Source organism: Amia ocellicauda, chromosome 15 (assembly GCF_036373705.1).
Source record: "Amia ocellicauda isolate fAmiCal2 chromosome 15, fAmiCal2.hap1, whole genome shotgun sequence".
NCBI classification, from domain to species: domain Eukaryota; kingdom Metazoa; phylum Chordata; class Actinopteri; order Amiiformes; family Amiidae; genus Amia; species Amia ocellicauda.
Window position 1 is genome coordinate 1,419,261 of NC_089864.1, and position 25,893 is coordinate 1,445,153.

The window sequence follows — 25,893 nt, forward strand, 5'->3', positions numbered from 1 at the left end:
TGACCACGCCCACTGTCGTTTGTCCCCTTTTCCCGGGCGAGCGCCTTGACCACGCCCCCCACAGCACCTCCTTTTCCTCGCCCTTTCTCCACAGTCACATGACCAGGAAAGCCAATGCTGGAGGCCATTTTGGTAAGGTCTTGCCTCCGCGGAAGTGTGGTGCTTTGTGCGGGCACTGCAATGCGCTGTTCCACGCGTACCGGGTTTAACACGAGCAATCACCGGACAGTGCTGGCCGAATGCATTATTCATAATCAATAAAGCTCGCCGACTGTACGTGGGGCGAGAAATAAAATGTCTCCTGTGCCTTTAAACGGGATCTCGCTGCGTCCCGTGCAAAGTCTCGTCGCAAACGAGAACACGAGCAAACAAGAGACAGACGGGGCGAGAAAGGGACGGTGAGAGGAAAGTGATGGGGGCTTATTGGTGAACAGGCAACCGCAATCAGGTCTGTCCAATGGCGACGGCGTGACGCTGAAGCAGCAACACCTTGTGCACCGTACGTACCGACACAACATACGCGTGAGCACTCTGCAGCTGGCATGACAGCAGTGCTTGCATTAGCAGTGCAAATAAATACAGTAGTAGCGGATGTTTTTCTGTTAGCTAGAGTATGATAGACACTGTATGTGTCCAGTGTCAATAATTCAGTTTTAATACAGCAGCTTGTTTTATTAATCCGTTCGTCAGCATGGCGATGCATGTGTGTGATAGATATAGACACCCACCAGCACACAGTCACCTCTGTCACTGAAGACTAACGATATTACACACGGGTGACTTGGGTTGTACTGGGTCAGTCTGGGTACAGGGCTCAGCTCAACCCTCAGCTCCTGAGACACAGGACACCCGACTGTCCTCATCAGACACCTGACTGTATCAGACACCTGACTGTCCTCATCAGACACCTGACTGTATCAGACACCTGACTGTCCTCATCAGACACCTGACTGTATCAGACACCCAACTGTCCTCATCAGACACCTGACTGTATCAGACACCCGACTGTCCTCATCATACACCTGACTGTCCTTTATCAGACACCTGACTGTCCTCATCAGACACCTGACTGTATCAGACACCTGACTGTCCTCATCAGACACCTGACTGTCCTCATCAGACACCTGACTGTATCAGACACCTGACTGTATCAGACACCTGACTGTCCTCATCAGACACCTGACTGTATCAGACACCTGACTGTATCAGACACCTGACTGTCCTTTATCAGACACCTGACTGTATCAGACACCTGACTGTGTAAGACACCCGACTGTCCTCATCAGACACCCGACTGTCCTCATCAGACACCTGACTGTATTAGACACCTGACTGTATCAGACACCCGACTGTCCTTTATTAGACACCTGACTGTATCAGACACCTGACTGTCCTCATTAGACGCCCGACTGTCTTCACTATTATTATTATTATTATTATTATTATTATTATTATTTATTGATTTATTAGCAGACACCCTTGTCCAGGGCTACTTAAAAAATATAAGAGCAATACAAAGTGCAATAATACAGTGCAGTTCAAGGCATAATACATTTTACAAATTCACAATTTACACAAGTGTATATGAGATATACAGTATACAATATATAAGGTCTTACATCCTAGATTTTAAAGCTGATGAGTGCAGACAAGATGCTACATCAAGTAAGGGAGAGGGAGCGTAGGGGAAATCAGATAAACAATACAAGTGCTAGTAATGCAAAGGCAAGAGTATGACAAAATATTGAATAAGTGCAATCTCACAGGAGAATTAATGACTAAATTACAAGTACTGTCTGAAAAGATGTGTCTTGAGTAAGCGCTGGAAGGAGGTCAGAGACTCCACCACTTCATTAGAGACCTGTCTGTACTCATTAGAAATTAACAGTGCAACATACATAAAATACAGGCTAACAGATTAATAATGACTACATTACCAAATTAGATACGATAGAAATTAACAAATGACAATCAATCAATAAATATGGCTTTATTGGTGACAGCAGAGCAAATACTTGGATGTGTGTGCGTCACTAGACATCCACTGACATTAATATCAATTTAAAATTGTAATCAGTAAACATGTTTGTGTGTCTCTCACAAACTGGTTTACGTTCAGAACACGGTACGTAAGTGCCTTTAAGCCATTTCACTGTAAAGTTTACTGTGTGGAAGTGTAAAGTTTACAGTGTTTTATTGTACTGTTTTCTGTGTTCTGTGTATTTACAGGAGTGCCCGAGCTGCTGTTGGCGCTGGGGTTGCTGTTCGGGTTGGTCCAACCAGACAGACGGACGACATCAAGGTGAGTAATTTATTGCCTTAATTAGCATAAATTAACTGCATCTTTAATTAAGCCATGCACAGAATTCTCCTTCTAGAACTTTTTCCTGTTGTTGTTGTTCTTATAATAAAAATAAAAATTCCTTATTATTATTATTATTGGACTGACACATTCACATTCAATAGTTTTACTGTTCTGTCCAGTCAGTCAGTGTTAATGTGCTGTAGTGTCCAGTCAGTCAGTCAGTGTTAATGTGCTGTAGTGTCCAATCAGTCAGTGTTAATGTGCTGTAGTGTCCAGTCAGTCAGTGTTAATGTACTGTAGTGTCCAGTCAGTCAGTCAGTGTTAGTGTGCTGTAGTGTCCAGTCAGTCAGTGTTAATGTACTGTAGTGTCCAGTCAGTCAGTCAGTGTTAATGTACTGTAGTGTCCAGTCAGTCAGTCAGTGTTAATGTACTGTAGTGTCCAGTCAGTCAGTGTTAATGTACTGTAGTGTCCAGTCAGTCAGTCAGTGTTAATGTACTGTAGTGTCCAGTCAGTCAGTCAGTGTTAATGTACTGTAGTGTCCAGTCAGTCAGTCAGTGTTAATGTACTGTAGTGTCCAGTCAGTCAGTCAGTGTTAATGTGCTGTAGTGTCCAGTCAGTCAGTGTTAATGTGCTGTAGTGTCCAGTCAGTCAGTCAGTGTTAATGTGCTGTAGTGTCCAGTCAGTCAGTGTTAATGTACTGTAGTGTCCAGTCAGTCAGTCAGTGTTAATGTACTGTAGTGTCCAGTCAGTCAGTCAGTGTTAATGTGCTGTAGTGTCCAGTCAGTCAGTGTTAATGTGCTGTAGTGTCCAGTCAGTCAGTCAGTGTTAATGTGCTGTAGTGTCCAGTCAGTCAGTGTTAATGTACTGTAGTGTCCAGTCAGTCAGTCAGTGTTAATGTACTGTAGTGTCCAGTCAGTCAGTGTTAATGTGCTGTAGTGTCCAGTCAGTCAGTCAGTGTTAATGTGCTGTAGTGTCCAGTCAGTCAGTGTTAATGTACTGTAGTGTCCAGTCAGTCAGTCAGTGTTAATGTACTGTAGTGTCCAGTCAGTCAGTCAGTGTTAATGTGCTGTAGTGTCCAGTCAGTCAGTCAGTGTTAATGTGCTGTAGTGTCCAGTCAGTCAGTGTTAATGTGCTGTAGTGTCCAGTCAGTCAGTGTTAATGTGCTGTAGTGTCCAGTCAGTCAGTCAGTGTTAATGTGCTGTAGTGTCCAGTCAGTCAGTGTTAATGTGCTGTAGTGTCCAGTCAGTCAGTGTTAATGTGCTGTAGTGTCCAGTCAGTCAGTGTTAATGTGCTGTAGTGTCCAGTCAGTCAGTGTTAATGTGCTGTAGTGTCCAGTCAGTCAGTCAGTGTTAATGTGCTGTAGTGTCCAGTCAGTCAGTGTTAATGTACTGTAGTGTCCAGTCAGTCAGTCAGTGTTAATGTACTGTAGTGTCCAGTCAGTCAGTCAGTGTTAATGTGCTGTAGTGTCCAGTCAGTCAGTGTTAATGTGCTGTAGTGTCCAGTCAAGCGCAACACACACTTGGCTACAATTGGGCTTAACAAGATACTCATGCTTGTAATATCACTGTAAACACTCAAGCTCGTGTGTATCCGCCTGGATGAGCCAGTCTACTAATTTGTGAAGCATCAATAACCCTGATTGTATCGCATAATTGCTGTGAATTGAACCTCGGTTTGTAAACTCATATTCACTGACTGTATTGCAGTATATTGAGTGACTGTCTCAGTGCGTGATGGAGGTGCTGCGGTTCCGGCTGCCGGGTCACGGAGACGCCACGCTGCGGAACATGAACACGCTAAGGACACGCCAGCGCTTCTGTGACATAACGATCGTTGCCAATGACAACCAGAAGTTCCGGGGGCACAAGGTTGTGCTGGCCGCCTGCTCTCCCTTCCTCAGGGACCAGTTCCTGCTCAACCCCTCCTCTGAACTGCAGGTACGGACTCACAGATACACTGACTGACTGGTGTGACTGACACGCTGAGACTGACTCCCTCCCTCTCTGCCTGCAGGTGTCACTGCTGCACAGCTCCAGTATTGTCTGTGAGCTGCTGCTGTCCTGCTACACTGGGCTGCTGCAGTTCTCCGTGGGGCAGGTGGTGGATTACCTGACCGCCGCCAGCTACCTGCAGATGGAGTTCGTGGTGGAGAAGTGCAGAGGAGCCCTGAGCCAAGTCATCCAGCCTCGCATCACTGTGAGCCAGTGTGTCAGTCAGTGTGCCAGTCAGTTAGACGGTGTGTCAGTCAGTCAGGCAGTCAGTGTGTCAGTCAGGGTGCATTAACCCCTCCTCTGTTCCCCTGAGCCAAGTCATCCAGCCTTGCATCACTGTGAGTCAGTGTGTCAGTCAGTCAGTGTGTCAGTCAGTCAGTTGGTGTGTCAGTCAGGGTGCATTAACCCCTCCTCTGTTCCTGCCCTTGTCCTTCTCCTCCCTCTCTTTTCCAACTCCTCCACTTCTCTCACCCCTCCATCAGTCCCTCCACCCCTTCTCTCTGTCTCCCAGCAGTGCCGGTCAGCGGGGGTCCTGTCGTGCTGCCGTCTCCAGGGCTCCCCCCGGTGGAGTCTGCGTTTCGGTGCAGGCTCCCAGCCGCACACAGAGGCCCTCCTCCCTCTCACAGGCGGACAGACCGACTGACGCCATACACAGCCTGCCCGTGGTCAAGGTGATGCTCCTCTTTTTCCCTGCATGGGGTGTTGTGTGTGTTTGTGTGTACTATATGCATCTGTGTCAGGAGTGGGGGGTCTGTATTAGGGTCTGTCTGTCTCTGTGTCAGGAGTGTCTGTGGGGTCTGTATTAGGGTCTGTGTGTCAGGAGTGTCCGTGGGGTCTGTATTAGGGTCTGTGTGTCAGGAGTGTCTGTGGGGTCTGTATTAGGGTCTGTGTGTCTCTGTGTCAGGAGTGTCTGTGGGGTCTGTATTAGGGTCTGTGTGTCAGGAGTGTCTGTGGGGTCTGTATTAGGGTCTCTGTGTCAGGAGTGTCTGTGGGGTCTGTATTAGGGTCTGTGTGTCAGGAGTGTCTGTGGGGTCTGTATTAGGGTCTCTGTGTCAGGAGTGTCTGTGGGGTCTGTATTAGGGTCTGTGTGTCTCTGTGTCAGGAGTGTCTGTGGGGTCTGTATTAGGGTCTGTGTGTCAGGAGTGACTGTGTGGTCTGTATTAGGGTCTCTGTGTCAGGAGTGTCTGTGGGGTCTGTATTAGGGTCTGTGTGTCAGGAGTGTCTGTGGGGTCTGTATTAGGGTCTCTGTGTCAGGAGTGTCTGTGGGGTCTGTATTAGGGTCTGTGTGTCAGGAGTGTCTGTGGGGTCTGTATTAGGGTCTGTGTGTCTCTGTGTCAGGAGTGTCTGTGGGGTCTGTATTAGGGTCTCTGTGTCAGGAGTGTCTGTGGGGTCTGTATTAGGGTCTGTGTGTCAGGAGTGTCTGTGGGGTCTGTATTAGGGTCTGTGTGTCTCTGTGTCAGGAGTGTCTGTGGGGTCTGTATTAGGGTCTCTGTGTCAGGAGTGTCTGTGGGGTCTGTATTAGGGTCTGTGTGTCAGGAGTGTCTGTGGGGTCTGTGTGTCTCTGTGTCAGGAGTGTCTGTGGGATCTTACTGTGTCTCACTTACTCTCTTCCTCTCCATCTCAGGTAAAGGTGGAGGAGGCATCTGAAGACTTTCTTGAGGAGGAGTGCGAGGAAGACTACGAGGATTTCCCGGAGGTGTGCATCGTGGAAGAGGAGGAGGAGGAGGAAAATGATGACGAATTGGATCAAGGCAGAGAAGGAAGGGAAGCCAAGGAGAGAGCAGGGGAAGGGGACGGAGGCATGCTAGTGGTTGTGGGGCAGGAGGGTTACAGAGAGAAGGGGAGGGAAGAGGTGAGGATCAAGGAAGAGCAAGTGGAGGAGAGAGAGGGGGAGGGAGATGATGTGAAAGAGGAGGAGGGGGAAGGAGGGAGGGGATGGCGAGCTTCCTGGCCACTCAGAGATGGAGAGAGGGAGCGAGGGAGGGGCAGAGGGAGAACAAGAGGGAGGGGGAGGGGGAGAGGGAGGGCAGGAGCTGGGGTAGTCCACAGTGCCACAGGGAAGATGGGGCCACTGGGGATGCAGGAAGCCAGCTGGGCTGTACCAAGTCTGGGGCAGGGGGCAGGGCTGGTCCACGTGGGGAGCAGCAGGGGGATGGGGGGAGCGGAAAGCAGTGGGATCAGCAGTTCCAACCTGAAGGATGCTGACGGGGACAAAGAGGACACAGACCTCGACGCCCCTCTGCCCTCCTCCCGCCCCGAATTTCCCAGCTCGTTAGCACCAGCCCACACCCACCCTCGTTACCAGCTCAGTTATCTTAATGAGGCTGCAAGGGCTGAGGTAGCGGTGGAAGTGGAGGAGGAAGAGGAGGAGGTGGAGGATGAGGATGAGGAGGAAGGGGTGGAGGTGGTGGGAGAGGGAGAGGGGGTGGTTGGAGAGATGGAGAACGAGGAAGCCTTTGTCAGAGCTGCTGGCCGATACTGTCTAGCGGGAAGCTCTGACGGCTACTTTCGCCACAGGCACGGAGAGAGAGGAGGAGCGAGGAGAGCAGGGGAGGAAGAGGAAGATGAGGAGGAAGAGTCAGTGGCCATAGTGGGCTCTACTTCCTGTCCGAGCGGCATTGCGGGGGCCGCACCGGTGCTGGCTGGGGCAGTGACTGAGGGCGGGGCAGTATTAAGCGTCCAGTCTTGCCACCCTGACGCAGGCTGGGTGTCAGTGTTGGGGTCCCTGTCCTGCGAGCGCTGCGGGGTCCTCTTCCCCTCCCCGGAGTCGCTGTCCGCCCACTCCCGCGCCGCCCACTTCCTGTTCGTCTGCCCCCGCTGCGGCAAGCAGTTCAACCACAGCAGCAATCTGAACCGCCACATGAACGTGCACCGCGGGGTCAAGTCCCACCGCTGCCCCCTGTGCCTCAAGACCTTCACCCAGAAGTCCACGCTGTCAGACCACCTGAACCTGCACAGCGGCGAGCGGCCCTACCGCTGCTCCTACTGCCACGCCCGCTTTGCCCACAAGCCCGCCATCCGCCGGCACCTGAAGGAGCAGCACGGCAAGACCACGGCACAGAACAGGGAGAGGGGTGGGGACTGAGAGAAGGGTGCAGAGAGACTGACCAAAACGGAGAGGGGGAGTGGGCATGGACAGAATGGTGAGTGGACTGAGAGAAAGAAAGTGGGAGAGAGGACAACTAACATGCCGAACAGCTGGGGAGACAGATGCAGTGGGTCAGGGACATGTGCAGCAGGGACTGTGTGTAGTGGCTCAATAGGAGCAGAGAGGCTGTATAAGTGTTCTCAGTGTAGCAGCAGGAGACCTGGTTGTCTGGACCTCGGTCAATATTTCTAATAAAGTCCTACAGGAGCAGGGGCTGTGTGTTCATACGTGTGTAGTACTGCTCTGAGCGATTACAGACACCCTCGGTTTTCTATTGTTTCTGGCAACAAGGTCTCACTCATTCACTCAGCCTCTGACACTCCCACTCTCCATATCTCTCTCTCATTCCACTCACTTGATCTCACTCACACTCTCTCATGGTGCCCACACTAGATGTTCCAGTGAAGTGGGCTCTAAGGAAATGAGACACTACTCTGCACTGGGACACAGCCCCCCGCCACTGGGAGGAGTGAGATGAGTGTGTGATGCAGAATCCACCCACTCTGGCCTGTGTTTCTACACAGTACTGAGAAATAAGAAACCTACATGATTTCAGACTAATGTAGTATAATAATTATAGTAAGGTTGCTGTAACATTTACACTAGGATGCTTTACAGTAACTCCTGTCTATTATTTACTTTAGTTTACAGGCATCATTTTTATTTCCTTTTATTTTTTCTCAAGAACATATACACAACTACAGGACATCAGTAATGTGTTTTTTATTGAAGAACTCATTTAATATGAAACGTGTCAGCATGACATCTGATCAATTGCACAGTTCATGTCAACATGACAATTCCAATGCACTTACGAGAATAAAAAGAAAATGGCACTAAGAGTAAACAAAGGCTGAAGCAAGTAACACTGCAGTAGACAGATCCAGCTAACAGTAGATGTCCTGGTGATCTCTTGCAGATCGATACACTGATGACCTTGTCCCTGCACAGCAGCAGAGTCGATTTGAAGCCCCATCTGGCCGTTGCACTGGTACAGCAGACAGTACATCGATAGAGGACTAACTCAGGGTTACCCTCCAGAGCAGCTGACACAGACTGCGTGACAGTATCACATCCTGGGGAGTTAACATTACTGCAGGAGACACTATCCATCGCGCTGTGTACTCCTCTCATCAAGTTTCCTCCTCTCTATACATCTCCTGGCTGTAGTGTCTCCCCCTGTTCTCCTCCACCAGCCTGTCGATCTTCTCCAGCAGCTCTGTCACCTCTCTCTGACTGGGGTGGAACACATGGTCAAAGACGTGGTACCTGTTCCCACACCTGCCAACCAGCTGTTTCAGGGCTAGGATACACTGCTGCACATACTCTAGCAAGGCTGGGGCATGGCTCTGAGCAGACTTTACGTAGTCCGAGTCACAGGTCCGAATGATCTCTGGGGCATCCGTGTCAGGGTTCTGAATGAGATTCTGAATGGTTTGCTTTCCCACTGTGTGTCCATCAGTGATCAGGACCAGTGTGTACTTCAGCACCTCCTCCCCAAAGATCTGCTGCAGTGTGTCCGGCTCGGAGGTATTTGTGGAGAGTAAGATAATATCAGCCACCAGGAGGAAGATGTGGGGCCCCGGGGCCGAGAGGTCCACACATCGTGCTGCCTCCTTCATCGCTTCCGATTGATTTAGCCGCGTGTCTGGAGTGGTGACCACAGTGACCCGTCTCCCATCAATCAGAGCCTCTTGTCTCTCACACTGATGTGGACATAATTCAAACTGCCCTCTGCCCAAAATGGCGTTTGCAGCAGATCCTTTACTACATTGGTTTCCTCCCACCAGTGCGATCCTCCGGTGTCTCCTCTCCAAGCCTGCCCCTGCGGAGAGAGAACGGTCTGTCACAGTGCAATCAGACTCAGGGAGGAGAATCGCTGAGTAGATGGACACAGTCCACTACTCCACTGGACTGGACTGGACTCTGGCCATCTCCACTCTGCAGCACAACAGACACACTGACCATTGATTATACAGTCAAGTCTGATTCATGCTTCTTTGAAGATTCACGTAAACGTCTTTGCGTAGCGCTGCAGAGAAGGGGTTTCTGGGCAAGCATAGCTCGTAGAGGAGCCGACACACACACCTCCGAAATCTCAACTACGAGTTGTGCGTCTCTGTGGTCCTGTTCGTCAAACAAACCCTGACTGGTTGAGCAGGGAGGGTCTGAGAGCCGTGGCCAGTCACTCAGCTGTGCTTATTGGCAAGTGGTGGGTCGACTGGTGGGCAGTGTATGGCTGTAGGAGCTGCAGCAGGTCAGAAAAACGTTGTGGGGACATCTGAAAGGATTTAAAATGCATCTCTTCATCCACTAAACACATTTGTTGCACTGACAGACTGTTCTTCCCTTTATCTGGCCTGGACAATGTGGGGGAAGAATATATATCCTAGTCCGTCTTTGTGTGTTGTGTGATAACAATCCATTCTTGGTTATCAGCAGCTCACATTCCTTTCTTGCAACATATTAACTGCAAATAACCTTCCAATGCAGCTGGCAATTTAGAGGTTAATGATTATTATTCATGAGTAATGATTAATACTGATGAGATGGGAAGGCTTAGTTCAGAATGCTAATAAAATCACTGCTATAGTTATTAGAAATTACCAGACACAGTAACAAATTAAGCCCCTTGAGGGTATGTCCACTTCCTGTTCGTCTGCTCCTGCTGCGGAAGGTCCCAGAAGGGCTATACAGATTTCTACTATTTACTGTACTATACTATTTAGGGATATATAGCTTTGTATTATCTTGAAAAGTGTCATACTTGCGTAATACTTCCGAGTTCTGTGTTGTGCTGTTCTTCCTGTGCATGTAATAAATTCTGATTAGAACTGCCGACTCCTAAACTTTCTTCCAGCACAACATGTGCAGAAGGTCTCACAGTGCATCTTGTTTTGTGCCTTCCATGCGTTTCAGCGTAATGTTGCTACAACTGATCCTCAAGCAAAGCATATACACTCACCTAAAGGATTATTAGGAACACCTGTTCAATTTCTCATTAATGCAATTATCTAACCAACCAATCACATGGCAGTTGCTTCAATGCATTTAGGGGTGTGGTCCTGGTCAAGACAATCTCCTGAACTCCAAACTGAATGTCTGAATGGGAAAGAAAGGTGATTTAAGCAATTTTGAGCGTGGCATGGTTGTTGGTGCCAGACGGGCCGGTCTGAGTATTTCACAATCTGCTCAGTTACTGGGATTTTCACGCACAACCATTTCTAGGGTTTACAAAGAATGGTGTGAAAAGGGAAAAACATCCAGTATGCGGCAGTGGTGTGGGCGAAAATGCCTTGTTGATGCTAGAGGTCAGAGGAGAATGGGCCGACTGATTCAAGCTGATAGAAGAGCAACTTTGACTGAAATAACCACTCGTTACAACCGAGGTATGCAGCAAAGCATTTGTGAAGCCACAACACGTACAACCTTGAGGCGGATGGGCTACAACAGCAGAAGACCCCACCGGGTACCACTCATCTCCACTACAAATAGGAAAAAGAGGCTACAATTTGCACAAGCTCACCAAAATTGGACAGTTGAAGACTGGAAAAATGTTGCCTGGTCTGATGAGTCTCGATTTCTGTTGAGACATTCAGATGGTAGAGTCAGAATTTGGCGTAAACAGAATGAGAACATGGATCCATCATGCCTTGTTACCACTGTGCAGGCTGGTGGTGGTGGTGTAATGGTGTGGGGGATGTTTTCTTGGCACACTTTAGGCCCCTTAGTGCCAATTGGGCATCGTTTAAATGCCACGGCCTACCTGAGCATTGTTTCTGACCATGTCCATCCCTTTATGACCACCATGTACCCATCCTCTGATGGCTACTTCCAGCAGGATAATGCACCATGTCACAAAGGTGGAATCATTTCAAATTGGTTTCTTGAACATGACAATGAGTTCACTGTACTAAACTGGCCCCCACAGTCACCAGATCTCAACCCAATAGAGCATCTTTGGGATGTGGTGGAACGGGAGCTTCGTGCCCTGGATGTGCATCCCACAAATCTCCATCAACTGCAAGATGCTATCCTATCAATATGGGCCAACATTTCTAAAGAATGCTTTCAGCACCTTGTTGAATCAATGCCACGTAGAATTAAGGCAGTTCTGAAGGCGAAAGGGGGTCAAACACAGTATTAGTATGGTGTTCCTAATAATCCTTTAGGTGAGTGTACAACTCAATTCAACTAGAGACAACTAGGTCTCTTGGTTTCCATTTCTGTGTTTTTTCTTTGTTTTCTGTAGATTATGATGCGTTAATGTGACACTGCCTCCTTTGCACACATTAACGGTACATACAAGTATATTGGCAGACACCTATGCAAACATCTGTGTACGACAACTGCGCATTTTCGCAGAGATGCAGAAGCACAATTCAGCCAGCTGCCAGCTGCCATTTGACCATCTGCCATCTACCAAACTACCATTTGACCATCGCCCAGGTGTCCTTACAACACGAAACCTTGGTTCAGGGTTATAGCTGTTGTGAATAGTGTCCCCCTGATTTGCTGATATCTGTCTGCTCTACAGGACGGTTTCCAGCACAGAGAGACGCACCTTTACTGATGCGATTGCAGATAGTGTCCAGGATGCCAGTCCAGTCGATGTGTTGCTCCAGACTCTCACTGGGGCCCACAGTCACAGTGTCAGCAATCACTGGCAGGGAGGCGGCTTAGGACACAGGCCTGGTCAACAGAGAGGAGGACTGTGAGTGCTGCAGTCAGTCAGCAGACATGATCAATAACACACCTGACTGGGTATGAATTGTGGAGGACTAGGAGCAGCTGGACTGAACAGCAACAGGGGATTGTCCTCTACAGGAAGAGAGAGAGGAGGGAGAGTTTTGTGGACTGAACTGCTGACTCCAAGCTGCCCTTCACACAGAGCAGCACACACAGCCTCACCTGTCTGAGGAGGAGGCAGCCGTCCCCTTCAGCCCGGCCACAGCACTGCCGCCTTGGTCACTCCACCACTGGAAACAGCAGGAGACAGTTACTGACTCAGGGCACCTCACTGCAGAGCTGCAGTCCCTTCATTACTCTATATGGACTATGCTGCCCCCGTATCACATTGTGATATTAGACTGGGTCCAGAACGGTCCATCTCTTACAGTGCATCAGTTTTACCAAGTGCTCCTCACAATGCGAGTCATAAATGTAATACATCTGTACCTGTGGAAAATGTGGGTCTGCGATTCTGTGCAATATAAATGTCATGTGTACAAGTCAATTAACTGCGCAGTACCCGTAGGAAGGAGGTCGGCTCAGTCATCTCCAGTCCAGCTTGTATCGCGGCGGCTTCCTCGCTGCTCTCTCTCAGCTCTCGCTCCATCGCTGCCAGGTTTCTCTCCATGGCGAGGAGATCTTCAGCTTGTGCTGATTGCCTTGTACTTCTCTGTATTTTTGCACTTATGTTGTAAGTCGCCCTGGATAAGGGCATCTGCCAAGAAATAAAAATAATAATAAATAATAATAATAATATCTTCCACTTCTGTTCGGCGGCACGCAGACTGGATCGGGTTGAGTAGAGAACAGCAGAGAGCCAAGGCTGAGAAGGGGAGGGACGGGCAGGACGAGACTTGAGAGGACAGAGAGAGTCAAGGGAGGAGGTGAGGGAGGAGAACAAAGAGGAGGTAGCACAGTTGACAGATAGATGGGAAAAACAGTCAATGGAAGGTAAGAGAGTGAGTGCAGTGGAGGCAAGGGTGGAGGGGGAGACAGAGCGGAGATTACGGCGGAAGGTGACAGAGGGAGTAGGTGGGGTGGGGAGAGAGGGATGGAAGAGAAAGGGAGAAGGAGATGAAGTGGTAGTCTGAGATGTCCATGGGTGTCACGGAGAGTGTTGAAGGGGAGTAGCCTCTAGAGAAGATGAGGTCTAGCTGGCGGCCAGCCCTGTGAGTGGGGGGAGATGGGGAGAGAGAGAAGTTAAAGGAGTGAAGGAGAGGAAGAAATCCGGCAAAGTGGGAAGGGTTGGAGAGGTGGATGTTGAAGTCTCCCAGGAGGATGGTATGTGAGGACAGCAAGGGGAGAGAGGAGAGAAGAAAGTCGAGTTCATCCAGGAAGGAGGTGAGTGGACCAGGTGGACGGTAGAGATCTAGAAGGAAGAGGTGAGAGGGAGAGGTGATTTCCACTGCATGGAATTCAAAGCTGTGGGTCGTGATAGAGGAGAGAGAGGGGGGGACAGAGAAGAGGAGAGAAGGGGAGAGCAGGAGCCCTGTTCCTCCTGCCCGCCTGGTAAGACGAGGGGAGTGGGACAGGATTAACAGAGAGGATAAGGCAGCAGGGGTGGTAGAGTTGTCTGGGGAGATCCATGTCTCGGTGAGATCGAGGAAATCCAGAGAGTGGTGGGAGGCGAAGGCGGAGATGAAGTCGGCCTTGTTGGAAGCTGAGTGGCAGTTCCACAGCCTCCAGAGAGTGGAGTAGAGGAGAGGGAGGAGGAGGGGAGAGGCAGAGAGATGAGGTTGGAGGGATTAGGAAAGCAATGGCATGTAGCTGCATGCCAAGAAGACAGAGAGAGCAGGACGGGAATCAGAGAGATCGTCATGCATGGCTTCTAGCTGTTGCTGTTGCTGTGCAGCGTCTCCTCGCTGGAGTCCCCGCAGCTAGACTCCTTGCCTTTTGGAGACGGGGCCCTTCGGAAGGGGGGCACTGAAGGCTGCTGGCACTGACTGCTGGCGCAGAGGTCCAGGGGGGTGTTAAATACTTCACCTGTAACTAATGAGGACAGTGCACACCTGCGTTGCGTTGAATGACACAAGGCTGTGAGGATGGCCCTCCCTCCCACGCAGGACTGCTAAGAGCACAATTAATGGCCGCTTTATATCTGAATACAGACAAAGACTTTGCCTGACACACGCAGTTACACTGAACAATAGCTCACAGAAATGCTAAATAAATTCGAAATAATAACAGCCTAAAATGTAACGCTTCTGATTTACAGAAAGTGCGTGTCGAGTGTGCTACGTAAGTTGCTAATTAACTAACAAACTAGCTGGATGACATTTCCTTATGCAAAACTCTGATAAGACAAGTTTTAATTCTAGGGGATACAAATTATTATGTTGCAGTACATATTGGCACAACAATTTAAATTAACAATTTTAACAGACCAGGACTGCTTAGTGTCTTTTATTTTATATTATTATTTATTTTCCACAGTTCATTGAAGTAAGATGTAACAGAGGCTCACACGAGTTTAATCAGTTAGGTCAGCTAATTCCAAACCAGTCCTCGAGGACCCCCTGTCCTGCTGGTTTGTACCAACTGAGATCTTAATTACTTAATTGAATCATTAATGTAACTGAAAATGCAGTATAAGGCTTGATTATGTAATTAAGAGCTCGGTTGGAACAAAAACCAGTGGGGCAGGGGTTCCTCCAGGATTGGTTTGGGAATACCCGAGTTAGGTAATTAGTGAGGGATGTGAAACTCAATCTGCTGATGAGTGTTAAAGACAAGGAGAGGAACCCTGGGCGCAGTCAGACAGCAGATGCTAATGTACAGAAAAATGTTGATTCAGGAAATGCAGCAAAACCCACACATGATGACAAGACTTTAAAGCATGATTATCAGAAATGAAACTCATTTGCATAGACCACAGGATACCTACACCAGAACATAATGCAGTAAAGAAAGTGAAGTCTGCTTAGTTGGCAGTTCCAAAAACCACTTGAGAGGGAAGGGGGGGAGGTGGAGCGCAGAGGAAGAGATATGAGGTTAGAAGGATTAGGGAAGCAGCGTTGAGCATGACTTGAGATGTGTTGATTGACAGTGTTTTGGAATAATATTTTAGGAGGTTATATATCTTTTTAAAGGCCTTTTATTAACTCTAATAGTTTAGATACAGACTTCTTGCCCTGTCTGAAATAAATAATTAATGACATTTCTTACGAATTCTTCTTGTGTTCATGGTGGGTGTCCTGAGATCCTTATCTGATGTTCTGCTTAATAAAGGTGTATTGGCACTGAACACAAAGCTTTGATTTTCCTAATACTGTAACTATACCTACAGTGAGGGAAAAAAGTATTTGATCCCCTGCTGATTTTGTATGTTTGCCCACTGACAAAGAAATGATCAGTCTATAATTTTAATGGTAGGTGTATTTTAACAGTGAGAGACAGAATATCAACAAAAAAATCCAGAAAAACGCATTTCAAAAAAGTTATAAATTGATTTGCATGTTAATGAGGGAAATAAGTATTTGACCCCTTCGACTTAGTACTTGGTGGCAAAACCCTTGTTGGCAATCACAGAGGTCAGACGTTTCTTGTAGTTGGCCACCAGGTTTGCACACATCTCAGGAGGGATTTTGTCCCACTCCTCTTTGCAGATCCTCTCCAAGTCATTAAGGTTTCGAGGCAACGTTTGGCAACTCGAACCTTCAGCTCCTCCACAGATTTTCTATGGGATTAAGGTCTGCAGACTGGCTAGGCCACTCCAGGACCTTAATGTGCTTCTTCTTGAGCCACTCCTTTGTTGCCTTGGCTGTGTGTTTTGGGTCATTGTCATGCTGGAATACCCATCCACGACCCATTTTCAATGCCCTGGCTGAGGGAAGGAGGTTCTCACCCAAGATTTGACGGTACATGGCCCCGTCCATCGTCCCTTTGAGGCGGTGCAGTTGTCCTGTCCCCTTAGCAGAAAAACACCCCCAAAGCATAATGTTTCCACCTCCATGTTTGACGGTGGGGATGGTGTTCTTGGGGTCATTCCTCCTCCTCCAAACACGGCGAGTTGAGTTGATGCCAAAGAGCTCGATTTTGGTCTCATCTGACCACAACACTTTCACCCAGTTCTCCTCTGAATCATTCAGATGTTCATTGGCAAACTTCAGAAGGGCCTGTACGTGTGCTTTCTTGAGCAGGGGGACCTTGCGGGCGCTGCAGGATTTCAGTCCTTCACGGCGTAGTGTGTTACCAATTGTTTTCTTGGTAACTATGGTCCCAGCTGCCTTGATATCATTAACAAGATCCTCCTGTGTAGTTCTGGGCTGATTCCTCACCGTTCTCATGATCATTGAAACTCCAAGAGGTGAGATCTTGCATGGAGCCCCAGACCGAGGGAGACTGACAGTTATTTTGTGTTTCTTCCATTTGCGAATAATCGCACCAACTGTTGTCACCTTCTCACCAAGCTGCTTGGCGATGGTCTTGTAGCCCATTCCAGCCTTGTGTAGGTCTACAATCTTGTCCCTGACATCCTTGGACAGCTCTTTGGTCTTGGCCATGGTGGAGAGTTTGGAATCTGATTGATTGATTGCTTCTGTGGACAGGTGTCTTTTATACAGGTAACGAGCTGAGATTAGGAGAGTCCCTTTAAGAGAGTGCTCCTAATCTCAGCTCGTTACCTGTATAAAAGACACCTGGGAGCCAGCAATCTTGCTGATTAATTAAAATTATAGATTAATCATTTCTTTGTCAGTGGGCAAACGTACAAAATCAGCAGGGGATCAAATACTTTTTTCCCTCACTGTATGTGTATATACTTTTTTAGAAAAAAATCACATATAATTAAAATCAGAGCATTCAATCATTTGTACTGTGAAACTAGCCCAGCCTAGTGTTTTTGTTTTCAATTTTCACAGAACTGTGGTTCATGAAAAATGTGATGTTGTGCATTCATGTGAGGGGACATTCGTGTGATCGCATTATTCAAAAAGTGTTTGTGGTGGGGATGATTTGAACAATTTCATAAAGTGGGGAGGCCTTCCCACAGTAAATTATGCCTATGCCTAAACAAGACGACCCCCTTGGGCCCTGTGCACTAGGGGCCCCCGCATTTTGAGAATTAAAAAGAAAAAAATGTTTATGTATATTAACCCACCTACACCCCCCTACAGTACTGTGGCTGCTACAGTATCATCTTCATTGACAGAGATCAATTTATGTCACACTGACATCCCAACATGCTTTAAAGAGTAATACAAAAACAGTAAGGAATGAAGAGTGAACACTTACAAAAAGAATGTAATTAAATGGATGCTTATTAGAAATAAAACAGGAACCAATAACCACAAGATACTTGCACCAGAATATAGTAACAATTCAGGATACAAAACAGTCCCAGACATAACTCCCAGGAAAGACAAACAATCTGCGTACATAGTCAGACCCCTAAATTATATTTGTTATCAAATATCAGAAAAGGAACATTTTGCACAGGAGACTTTACAATGAACATATAGGCCTGCATAAGTTGCAAGTTAATGTTTGCATACAGTAGTTTTGGGGTTGGGGATATGAATTCTTCTTTAATCAGTATATTTTTAATTAAAAAGGTGATCTAATGTTAATTACATGCAAGGCTACAGAATTGAAAAAGAAACATTAAGCAGAGAATAAAATGTATTTTTACACAGAAATGCTTGCTCTTGATCTCAATCCACCTACTCCTCGGTAACAGACCTTGATCCAGATAAAATAATTTTCTGAACTGTCCTGGGATATGTCGGCTTGGGACTCACTTGTAAAATTGCTGTATTTCTAGATCACACTGCAGACAGATAAGAAGCCCATTGTTGTAAAGAACTTCACCTGTTCCTGTGCTGCTGGCAGTGCTTTGTCTAATCATTTGGTTGTGGTACTTTTTTGAACTGCACAATACAGCACAATACTGGGCACAGTTTTTGACTGGTCAGTGAAGTTAAGACATCAGATGGTTTAAACTGCTGAGAGCATATGAATGTGTTTCCTCATTTTAACAAAAATCTACATCCTCATCTATTTTCAATTGCTGCACCCACTTGGTTAGGAGCTCTTAGTTGCTTGAGAAATCATGAAATCCCAAATTGTTCTTCTTTTGTTAATCTGTACACTGTGGTATGCTACGTCAGCTCTTCCTTTTCATCTATACCATCATGGATCCTAGTGAACAGACGGCAGAAGTAAAAATGTTGAAGTCACAATTAATGTACAAACACACTTGCTTTTATTTGAAAGTTACAATGAAAAAGTTCAAAATGTAAAAATAAATCTAGGGAGGCCCACTGTTGAAAGAACATGAAATTGTCCCACCCAATATTGTCTGCTTGGCTAGGTGTAGTGGAGGCATTATGTTATTTCGAAACTCACTCCTCCTCCAGGGAAGCTACATCCACAAAGGATTAGAAATGTTGGCATTGAGGCATTGTCAATCATATTGTACGCAGCCAATCACTTTGCAGGAAATACTTGTCATTCATTTCTGTATGTGGCCAATCACCTGCAGAAAGAACTTGTCAGTCATTTTTTATGTGGCCAATCACCTTGTTCATTTATAAAAGTAAGGAGGGTGAAAAAAAGTGGCGGGAGCAAATGTGTCTAAATGGTGTTACTAACGAGAGTTGGCGTTGCTGTTAGTAAATGGACAGCGAATAGTTTTGAGGTTGTTATTCAGGAGATGTAACTGCTTATAAAGTAGCATGCTATATTTACAATCACACAGGGTTTATAACTTGTATGTTATTTATATAATCAGATGGGCTTGTGGAAAGACAATGATGAAATTAGCTCTAGGCAAAGCTAGTTTGATTGAAAAGCATGTCTTCATAAACATTCGTGTTTTGAGCTCACTGTATTTATATCTGCAGGGTATTCCTCATTTCAGCAAGGTATTCAGGTATTCAGCAAGTTTAACCAATAGGTGAGAATATACCCTTCTTTAGACAAGTGACCAATCAGGAGTGAGCAGAGGCGGGCCATAAATCTCCTAGAATATTCTCTGCTGACCAATGGGAGTCAAAGCTCTGACTGCTATCCAATCATTAGGGAACAACTGAGCAGCTGCCAACATTAATATTGCTGTAACGTCCACTAGGACAAAGGAAGGGATCCAAGTGCAGGCTAGAAGTTGAAGAAGATAATCCAATAAGGGCAAAACAGGATAGAGTAAACAGAGACAGTCCAAGGTCGATCAATCAGGGGAACAGGCTAGTGGGGAGATCCAGAAGGGGTAACGAGAAGGTAGCAAGAGGTCAAAAAACACGGAGACGCAAACACAAAACAAGGCTCAGAATTGATTCTAGAAAGAAAGCAAGACTTCACAATGAATCTAGGAAACAGAGGGGTTTAAGTACTGTGAAGGAGAGAGGGATTGAACGAGGTGAATGAAAGATTGACCAATGATAGGAGAAGAGGACAGAACAGGTGCACCTGGTAGGGAAGAATGTGGAAAGACTGGTTTGACTGGGCAAAGGAAAGGAGAAGCACTAGACTAGTATTCGGGAGAGGGAGACCTCTGGTGGTGAACTAAGGTGGAACCAGTGGAGACCGTGACAATTGCTCACTAACTGTCAGCCATTTTGCTTGATATTAAAAATACAAATACCTTCACAACATACACTACCGGTCAAAAGTTTTAGAACACCTACATTTTTCCAGTTTTATTGAAATTTAGGCAGTTGAATGTCTCAGTTTACTTTGAAATTAAAGCATAGAACATAAAGATAAAAGATAAATCATGGATTCGTTTTGTTTAACAAAATTTAACCCCTTAAGCTGACAAACCCCTCTTGTACCCTTAAAAGGACACCAAATCCATGCAAAATCTCAAAGACAAGGTTTAAATGAGAGAGGCAGTGACCTTGTAACTAAAATTGTTCAAAACTACTACAAACATTGCATTGCAAACAGTGTCAACAAACAGTAAAGTCTGGGAAAAGAAAGAATGGTTGCATTACTAATGCTAATAATATTGATGTTGATACAGATTAATAGAAAAATAACTACTAGTATCTGTATTTACAGGGGCAAGCAACAATGAATATCTCTCACATTCATCTCACATGTCCTCTACCAACATGCCATAACACATAACATTCTCACCTATACAGTTCTGGCCTCCACACTTCAAGAAAGATATCGCTGCTCTAGAGGCAGTTCAGAGGAGAGCAGCCAGACTTATTCCAGGTCTGAAGGGAAAGTCCTACTGAGAGACTGAGGACCTGAACCTTTTCACCCTGGAACAGAGGAGACTACGTGGGGACTTGATCCAAGTCTTCAAGATCATGAAGGGCATCGACCACATCAAAGCAGAGGAGCTTTTCCAGATCAGCAGGGACACACGCACCCGGGGACACAAATGGAAATTGGGCTTCAAGGCATTCAAGACAGAAAACAGGAGACACTTCTTCACACAGAGAGGCGTCACAATCTGAACAAACTCCCCAGCGATGTGGCTGAAGAGACAATTTGGGAACATTCAAAAACAGACTGGATAGGATCCTTGATCACTTAGTTATTAATGGACACCAAACGAGCACGATGGGGCGAATGGCCTCCTCTCGATTGGACACTTTCTTAAGTTCTTCTGATCTAAAACATTTTTGTCCTGTCTCACAATGTTCTATCCTGGTTTAACCATATCTGTCAAACAGTCTCCGATATGTACAGTTTAATAAGAACTACTCAAATGTAACTGAGGTTAAGTATGGAGTACCACAGGGCTCAGTCCTTGGACCTGTACTTTCACAGTTACACAGATGACACACAATATTTGCCAGTAAATCCTAACAATACCATAAACATAGAAACACTAATCTCTTGTATGTCTGAGATTACAATTTGGATGATGAGTAATTTTCTTATGCTTAATTCTGACAAAACAGAAGTCTTCATTTTAGGGGACAACAATCTAACTGTTCATCATACACTGACAAAACTGAGTAATGATAACTTTCCTAATGATAAATCTGTCATTTGAATCACACATTCAGAATGTGTTGAGATCTTACTTCCTCCAGCTTAGACACATTGCTAGACTGAGACAATTCCTCTCGTTACAGGAAACTGAGAAATTGATCCACGCATTTGTTACATGGATTACTGTAATGCCATTCTGTCAGATCCCAGGAAGCCGGTTACTTAGCACTCCCTAAAATAAACAAGAAAACCACAGGCGGTAGAGCATTCAGTTATAGGGCCCCGAAAATGTGGAAATATCTTCCAGCCAATGTAAGAGATGCTCCCTCTGTCTTAGCCTTTAAATAATGACTGAAGACTCATCCGTTTAGTTTCTGTTTTTCTAGCCAGTAGTGCTGGTGATGTGCCTTGGACATCAATGGTGATTGTATGGTGTGTAGTGGCCCTAGGCAGAACAATTTCTATTTTTTTCACATTTTGTAAAAGTGAATAAATTGATGCCCGTAAGCTCCCAATGGTGTTTTCTCTGGTAAGAGTGGTGTGGGGGGGTGCTGACCATGTTTTCTCTAGTGAGAGCAGGGGGCGGTTTTGCTGCTGGAGTTTTCTCTGGTGAGAGGGCTGGGTGAGTGGGGGGGTGGGGCTGGCGGTGTTCCCTCCGGTGAGGGGGGAGGGCGGGGCTGACAGAGTTCTTTGGTTGGCATTGCGGTCAAAGCTGTGGATTCCATTTAGTTGCCCCTTGGGGCCCCGCTTCAGTCTTGGGGCCTGGCCTAGCCTGGCCATAAATTGAGCCTCTGATGGACATACAATGCACAAATGTTATTGGAGATGTCCTGCAGATCAGTATCTGAACACAATCTTATTTTTGTATTCCAGCAAATTAACCCCCTCTGAGGGGCCGACAAGGCACAACCCACCCCAGAGGTCCCCACCACCGGGGGCTAACCGTGTACCCCCACCCCAAGGTCTGACGAGACATTGCCACCCAAGGGCTGTTAATGCTCCAACCCCCCACCCACGAGGGCCGGTGAGAGGCCCCCGCCAGAGGGAAGACCACAGCCAGCAGTACCAATAAATAACTTTCTGATCTCCTTACTGCTGTAACAACTATACTGCCTGGAGGGGAGGCAACCATTAGGTCCTAAGCTGTGGACCCCCAGAGATTAATTTTCTCCTACATGCCATCCATAGGAGTTTTTGTTGTAGTATGTTTATCACACTGTAAAGCACATTGTGGCTGCCCTTAGAAGTTTGCTATATGAATACAAATTGATTGATTGATTAATTGATTTATAAGTTTTGAAAAACATGGTGGTGGATTTTTGATGTTATTAGGCTGTTTTGTTCCATTAGTCCTGGAGCCCTTTTTAAGGTCAGCGGCATCATAAACTTTAACAAGTACCAGGACTTCTCAGCCACGAACCTGGATGCCTTGGCCAGGAGGCTGAAACTTGGTGCAAGTGGACATTCTTTGTAAGTCAATGACTCCAAGTACACATCAAAATCTAAAAATAAATGGTTAATTTGAAACAAAATGAACATTTTGCAATGGCCATCTCAGTCTCTGGACTTTACTCCCATAAATGCAGATATATCAAGGATCTGGAAAGATTCTGTATGGGGGAATGGTCTGAGATCCCTTACAATGTGTTCTATAGTCTCAAAAATATATAGAAAAAGGCTCAGTGCTTGTAATAATAGTGCACATAATAATTGTTACACTTAGTTTTTGGGGAATAATTTTAAGGAATTTGTAATTTTGGTTGATTACCTTGAATCATGAATACAGTAAAATACATTCCATATGTAAAATACAATATACAATATACTTTATTACCTGTGCTTATTGAATAGTGTTGTTTGTTTATCTTCATCAAGTGTGCCAATCATTATGGAGGTGACTGTATGTGCCACTTAAAGTCCCAGTGACTTACTTTACATGGAAAAGCCAAACCCTAATAAAATGACCAGGAAGAAGTGGACAGTTGAATAACAAAATAAAAGTCGTTTTTTATGGTAATAATAATAATGGTAACAAAGAATAACAAGGCATTTAAATAAATACGTTCTAATTAATTAAATATCTGTATTGGCGCTGATAAAAAAATAATTTATTTATTGTGTCTTCATAAAGCACCAAATGGCAGAATGGCACAATGAAAGATGATGGCACACAATGATGCTAGAGGAAGATATACATTTTATACATTTTACACATTTTATAGTGGCCAAATAGAAGGTAAAATATGAAATGCAGGATTTGCTTTTCAGTGCTTTTTCATGTCAGTTCATCATATGATTAGAGTTTCTGTTTTTAGTTTTTTCCAGCGTATTTATGTACTCCCAAAGTGCATAGTTTCAGTCACTCTTTCCAAATATAATGAGGCAACAGCAGGCTGCTATTGTATATTACAGTAAATGTAAACTTAAGGTATCAGCTCCGGCTTCCCCGCGACCCTCACCAGGATAAGTGGTTTGAAAATGTTTGGATGGATGGATGTAAACTTAAGGTTAATTCAGAATACCCACACCTTCTTTAACATCAAATTCAAGGACTTTCCAGGCCCAATTCCCTCAATTTCATGGACCCAACAGGCATACTTTGAGACACATATCAAGGTTAATTATGGTTACAACACTGAGAATTTTTATAATGAGAATTGCAGGCTTTACAGAAGCTCACAAACAACAATTAAAAAGAGAGAGAGGATTGAATGTGTAAGTAAAAATAAATAAAAAGAACTTCAATTTCTATTCTTACATAAATACATAAATTCAAGTGCTTTCAATGTCTATTTATGTCTATTTTCAAAAACTTTCAAGGGCTTTATTTTTCTCTCAAATTCGCAAACTTTCACGGATTTCAAAGACCCATGGGAATCCTGTTAAATGCAGAATTATAATTTTGAGTCAGATGAGTTTTATGCTAGATTACAAAATATTATTTCTGTTTCTGAATAAAACAACTGGGTTGCAGTAGAAAATTAAATATAAAGCTCTGGAGAATTTATTGAAACTGTTCAAAAACAGTACATAATTGCACCTGATTGTGTGATTTAAAACAACCTGCTTTGAATGGAATTTGTGTCAGTTAAGGACAAACACTAAAAGTTCATGATTTAGAAACATCTGTTTTCTGCACAGCCACATCATGTTTTACCCATACTATTAGATCAATTATTGTTTAAGGATTTTGACAAACAATTCAAGCAAACTTCTCAGATCATTGATGAAGTCAAATACGCTACATTTTCTGCATCTTCTCTGATCTCCATCCTTGTTTTAACTGATCTATACAAGTCAAGCAGCTCCTCTTCCTTGATATTGATCCTGTGCTCTGCCTCCTGGAACATCTCCTGGGTGTAATAGGAACCTCCATTCGCTGCCACCATGCTGTCGATCTTGCTGTACAGCTCTCTCACCTGTCTGCGATTACTCATGTTTTCGTTGTTGAAGCAATGGAACCTGCTCCCACACTTCCTGATCACCTCTCGGAGGCCTGCAGGGCTTTGCTGTACAAAGTCATTAATGCTTTGACCCTTGAGTTCGTCTCCTCTGGTGAACAGGACGATCATGTACTTGGCAGCCTTGTCCCCAAACAGCTTCTGCAGTGCTTCCACAGCGTTCCTCTCCTCTGGGGTGAATCGGCCCAGCTGGATGACCAGGATGAAGGCGTGGGGTCCTGGGGCAGAGAGCTGAATACACCTCACTGTCTCTTTAATTATCACATCATCAGGTTTGTCTGTATCCAAGATACCTGGAGTGTCGACCACATGGACTTTTCTATTATCATATTCTGTCTCAATTTTTGTACAGTGGTGTGTTACTGATTTGGCACTTGGTTCAGACTGAAACCTCTCCCTTCCCAGGATGGTGTTTCCCGCAGCACTCTTGCCCACTCCTGTTTTCCCAATCAGCACAACCCTCAGCTCTGGTAGAAATAATTCAATAAGTTAGATTGCAATTAATCAGTCTGCATGAAAAGAGTGAAATTGTATTATTACACATATTAAAAACATTACGGTTTCAAACAGTTAATCTAACAGTGAGCAGTGTTTTGGACTGAAAACACGTCCACCTGTACTGAAAAGGCACCACAACTGCAGAAGATGCAGGACACATATGTATTGAGCAACAATTTTACTGAGTGTTGGATTCAGCCCAACTTTTGTCTAAATTTTGTCTAAATTGTGAGTTTCAATACTTGGTTGCAAGTTCTTTGCAGTCAATGACTGCCTGAAGTCTGAACCCATAGACATCACGAGATGCTGGGTTTCTTCCCTGATGATTCTCTGCCAGGCCTGCACTGCAGTGTCTTTAGTTCCTGCTTGTTCTTTGGGCGTTTTGCCTTCGGCTTTGCCTTAGAAATCAAAACAAACTAATCAGAGAAAGATAGCAAAAACATTAGGTGTGGCCAAATCAACTATCTGGTACATTCTTACAAAAAAAAAAAACACTGGCTTTTTGCCTTGGACCCGAAGTTTCTAGGTGAATGCAAGTCTCCTGTTGTGTCACCCGAATTCATCAATAACAAAACATAAAATAGTGTGAGGTCCTTATACAGGTGCGCTAGCAGCCCATAAAGTCTTTATTCTGTCACAGTGGAGCCCAAATATCTTTTGAGTAGTTTTAGCACTGAATGATCGCTCCCCTGCTGCTGCGTAACTGTTATAGTATATGAGCACAATACAAGTGACATAACCCTCTGAAAAAAACAATTAATTATTAATCTGCCTACAACTATCAGCCCAAATTGCCAAGTGGTTAACACAGCTTGGAGTGCGGTGTGCGGTTCAAATCCTAAGCGGGGAGCTCTATTCGCACTCTA

The 25,893-nt window shown here is 45.5% G+C and overlaps 2 protein-coding genes across 2 annotated transcripts; one reads left to right on the forward strand and one right to left on the reverse strand.

The window, feature by feature from the left end:
* Window positions 1-157: 157 nt before the first annotated feature.
* On the forward strand, window positions 158-10,279 carry LOC136772065 (zinc finger and BTB domain-containing protein 12). The gene is made up of 6 exons (XM_066724758.1): window positions 158-499; window positions 2,230-2,302; window positions 4,013-4,243; window positions 4,320-4,502; window positions 4,780-4,968; window positions 5,922-10,279. Exons 3-6 carry the CDS (start codon window positions 4,040-4,042, stop codon window positions 7,380-7,382), a joined length of 2,037 nt encoding a protein of 678 aa, XP_066580855.1. The 5' UTR covers window positions 158-499; window positions 2,230-2,302; window positions 4,013-4,039; the 3' UTR covers window positions 7,383-10,279.
* A 3,725-nt stretch (window positions 10,280-14,004) lies between these two features.
* Window positions 14,005-25,000, reverse strand: LOC136772066 (GTPase IMAP family member 7-like; the record flags this gene model as incomplete). The annotated part of the gene is made up of 2 exons (XM_066724759.1): window positions 14,005-14,119; window positions 24,363-25,000. Coding segments are annotated over 2 exons (753 nt in total), but the record flags the coding sequence as incomplete, so codon positions are not given.
* Between the last annotated feature and the right edge of the window lie 893 nt (window positions 25,001-25,893).

Bases quoted from the DNA above. Each gene is read 5' to 3' on its own strand.
- LOC136772065 (XM_066724758.1), top strand. From the start codon at position 4,040: ATGGAGGTGCTGCGGTTCCGGCTGCCGGGTCACGGAGACGCCACGCTG. The intron at 4,244-4,319 runs GTACGGACTCAC...CTCTGCCTGCAG, and splicing joins ACCCCTCCTCTGAACTGCAG to GTGTCACTGCTGCACAGCTC. The intron at 4,969-5,921 runs GTGATGCTCCTC...TCTCCATCTCAG, and splicing joins ACAGCCTGCCCGTGGTCAAG to GTAAAGGTGGAGGAGGCATC.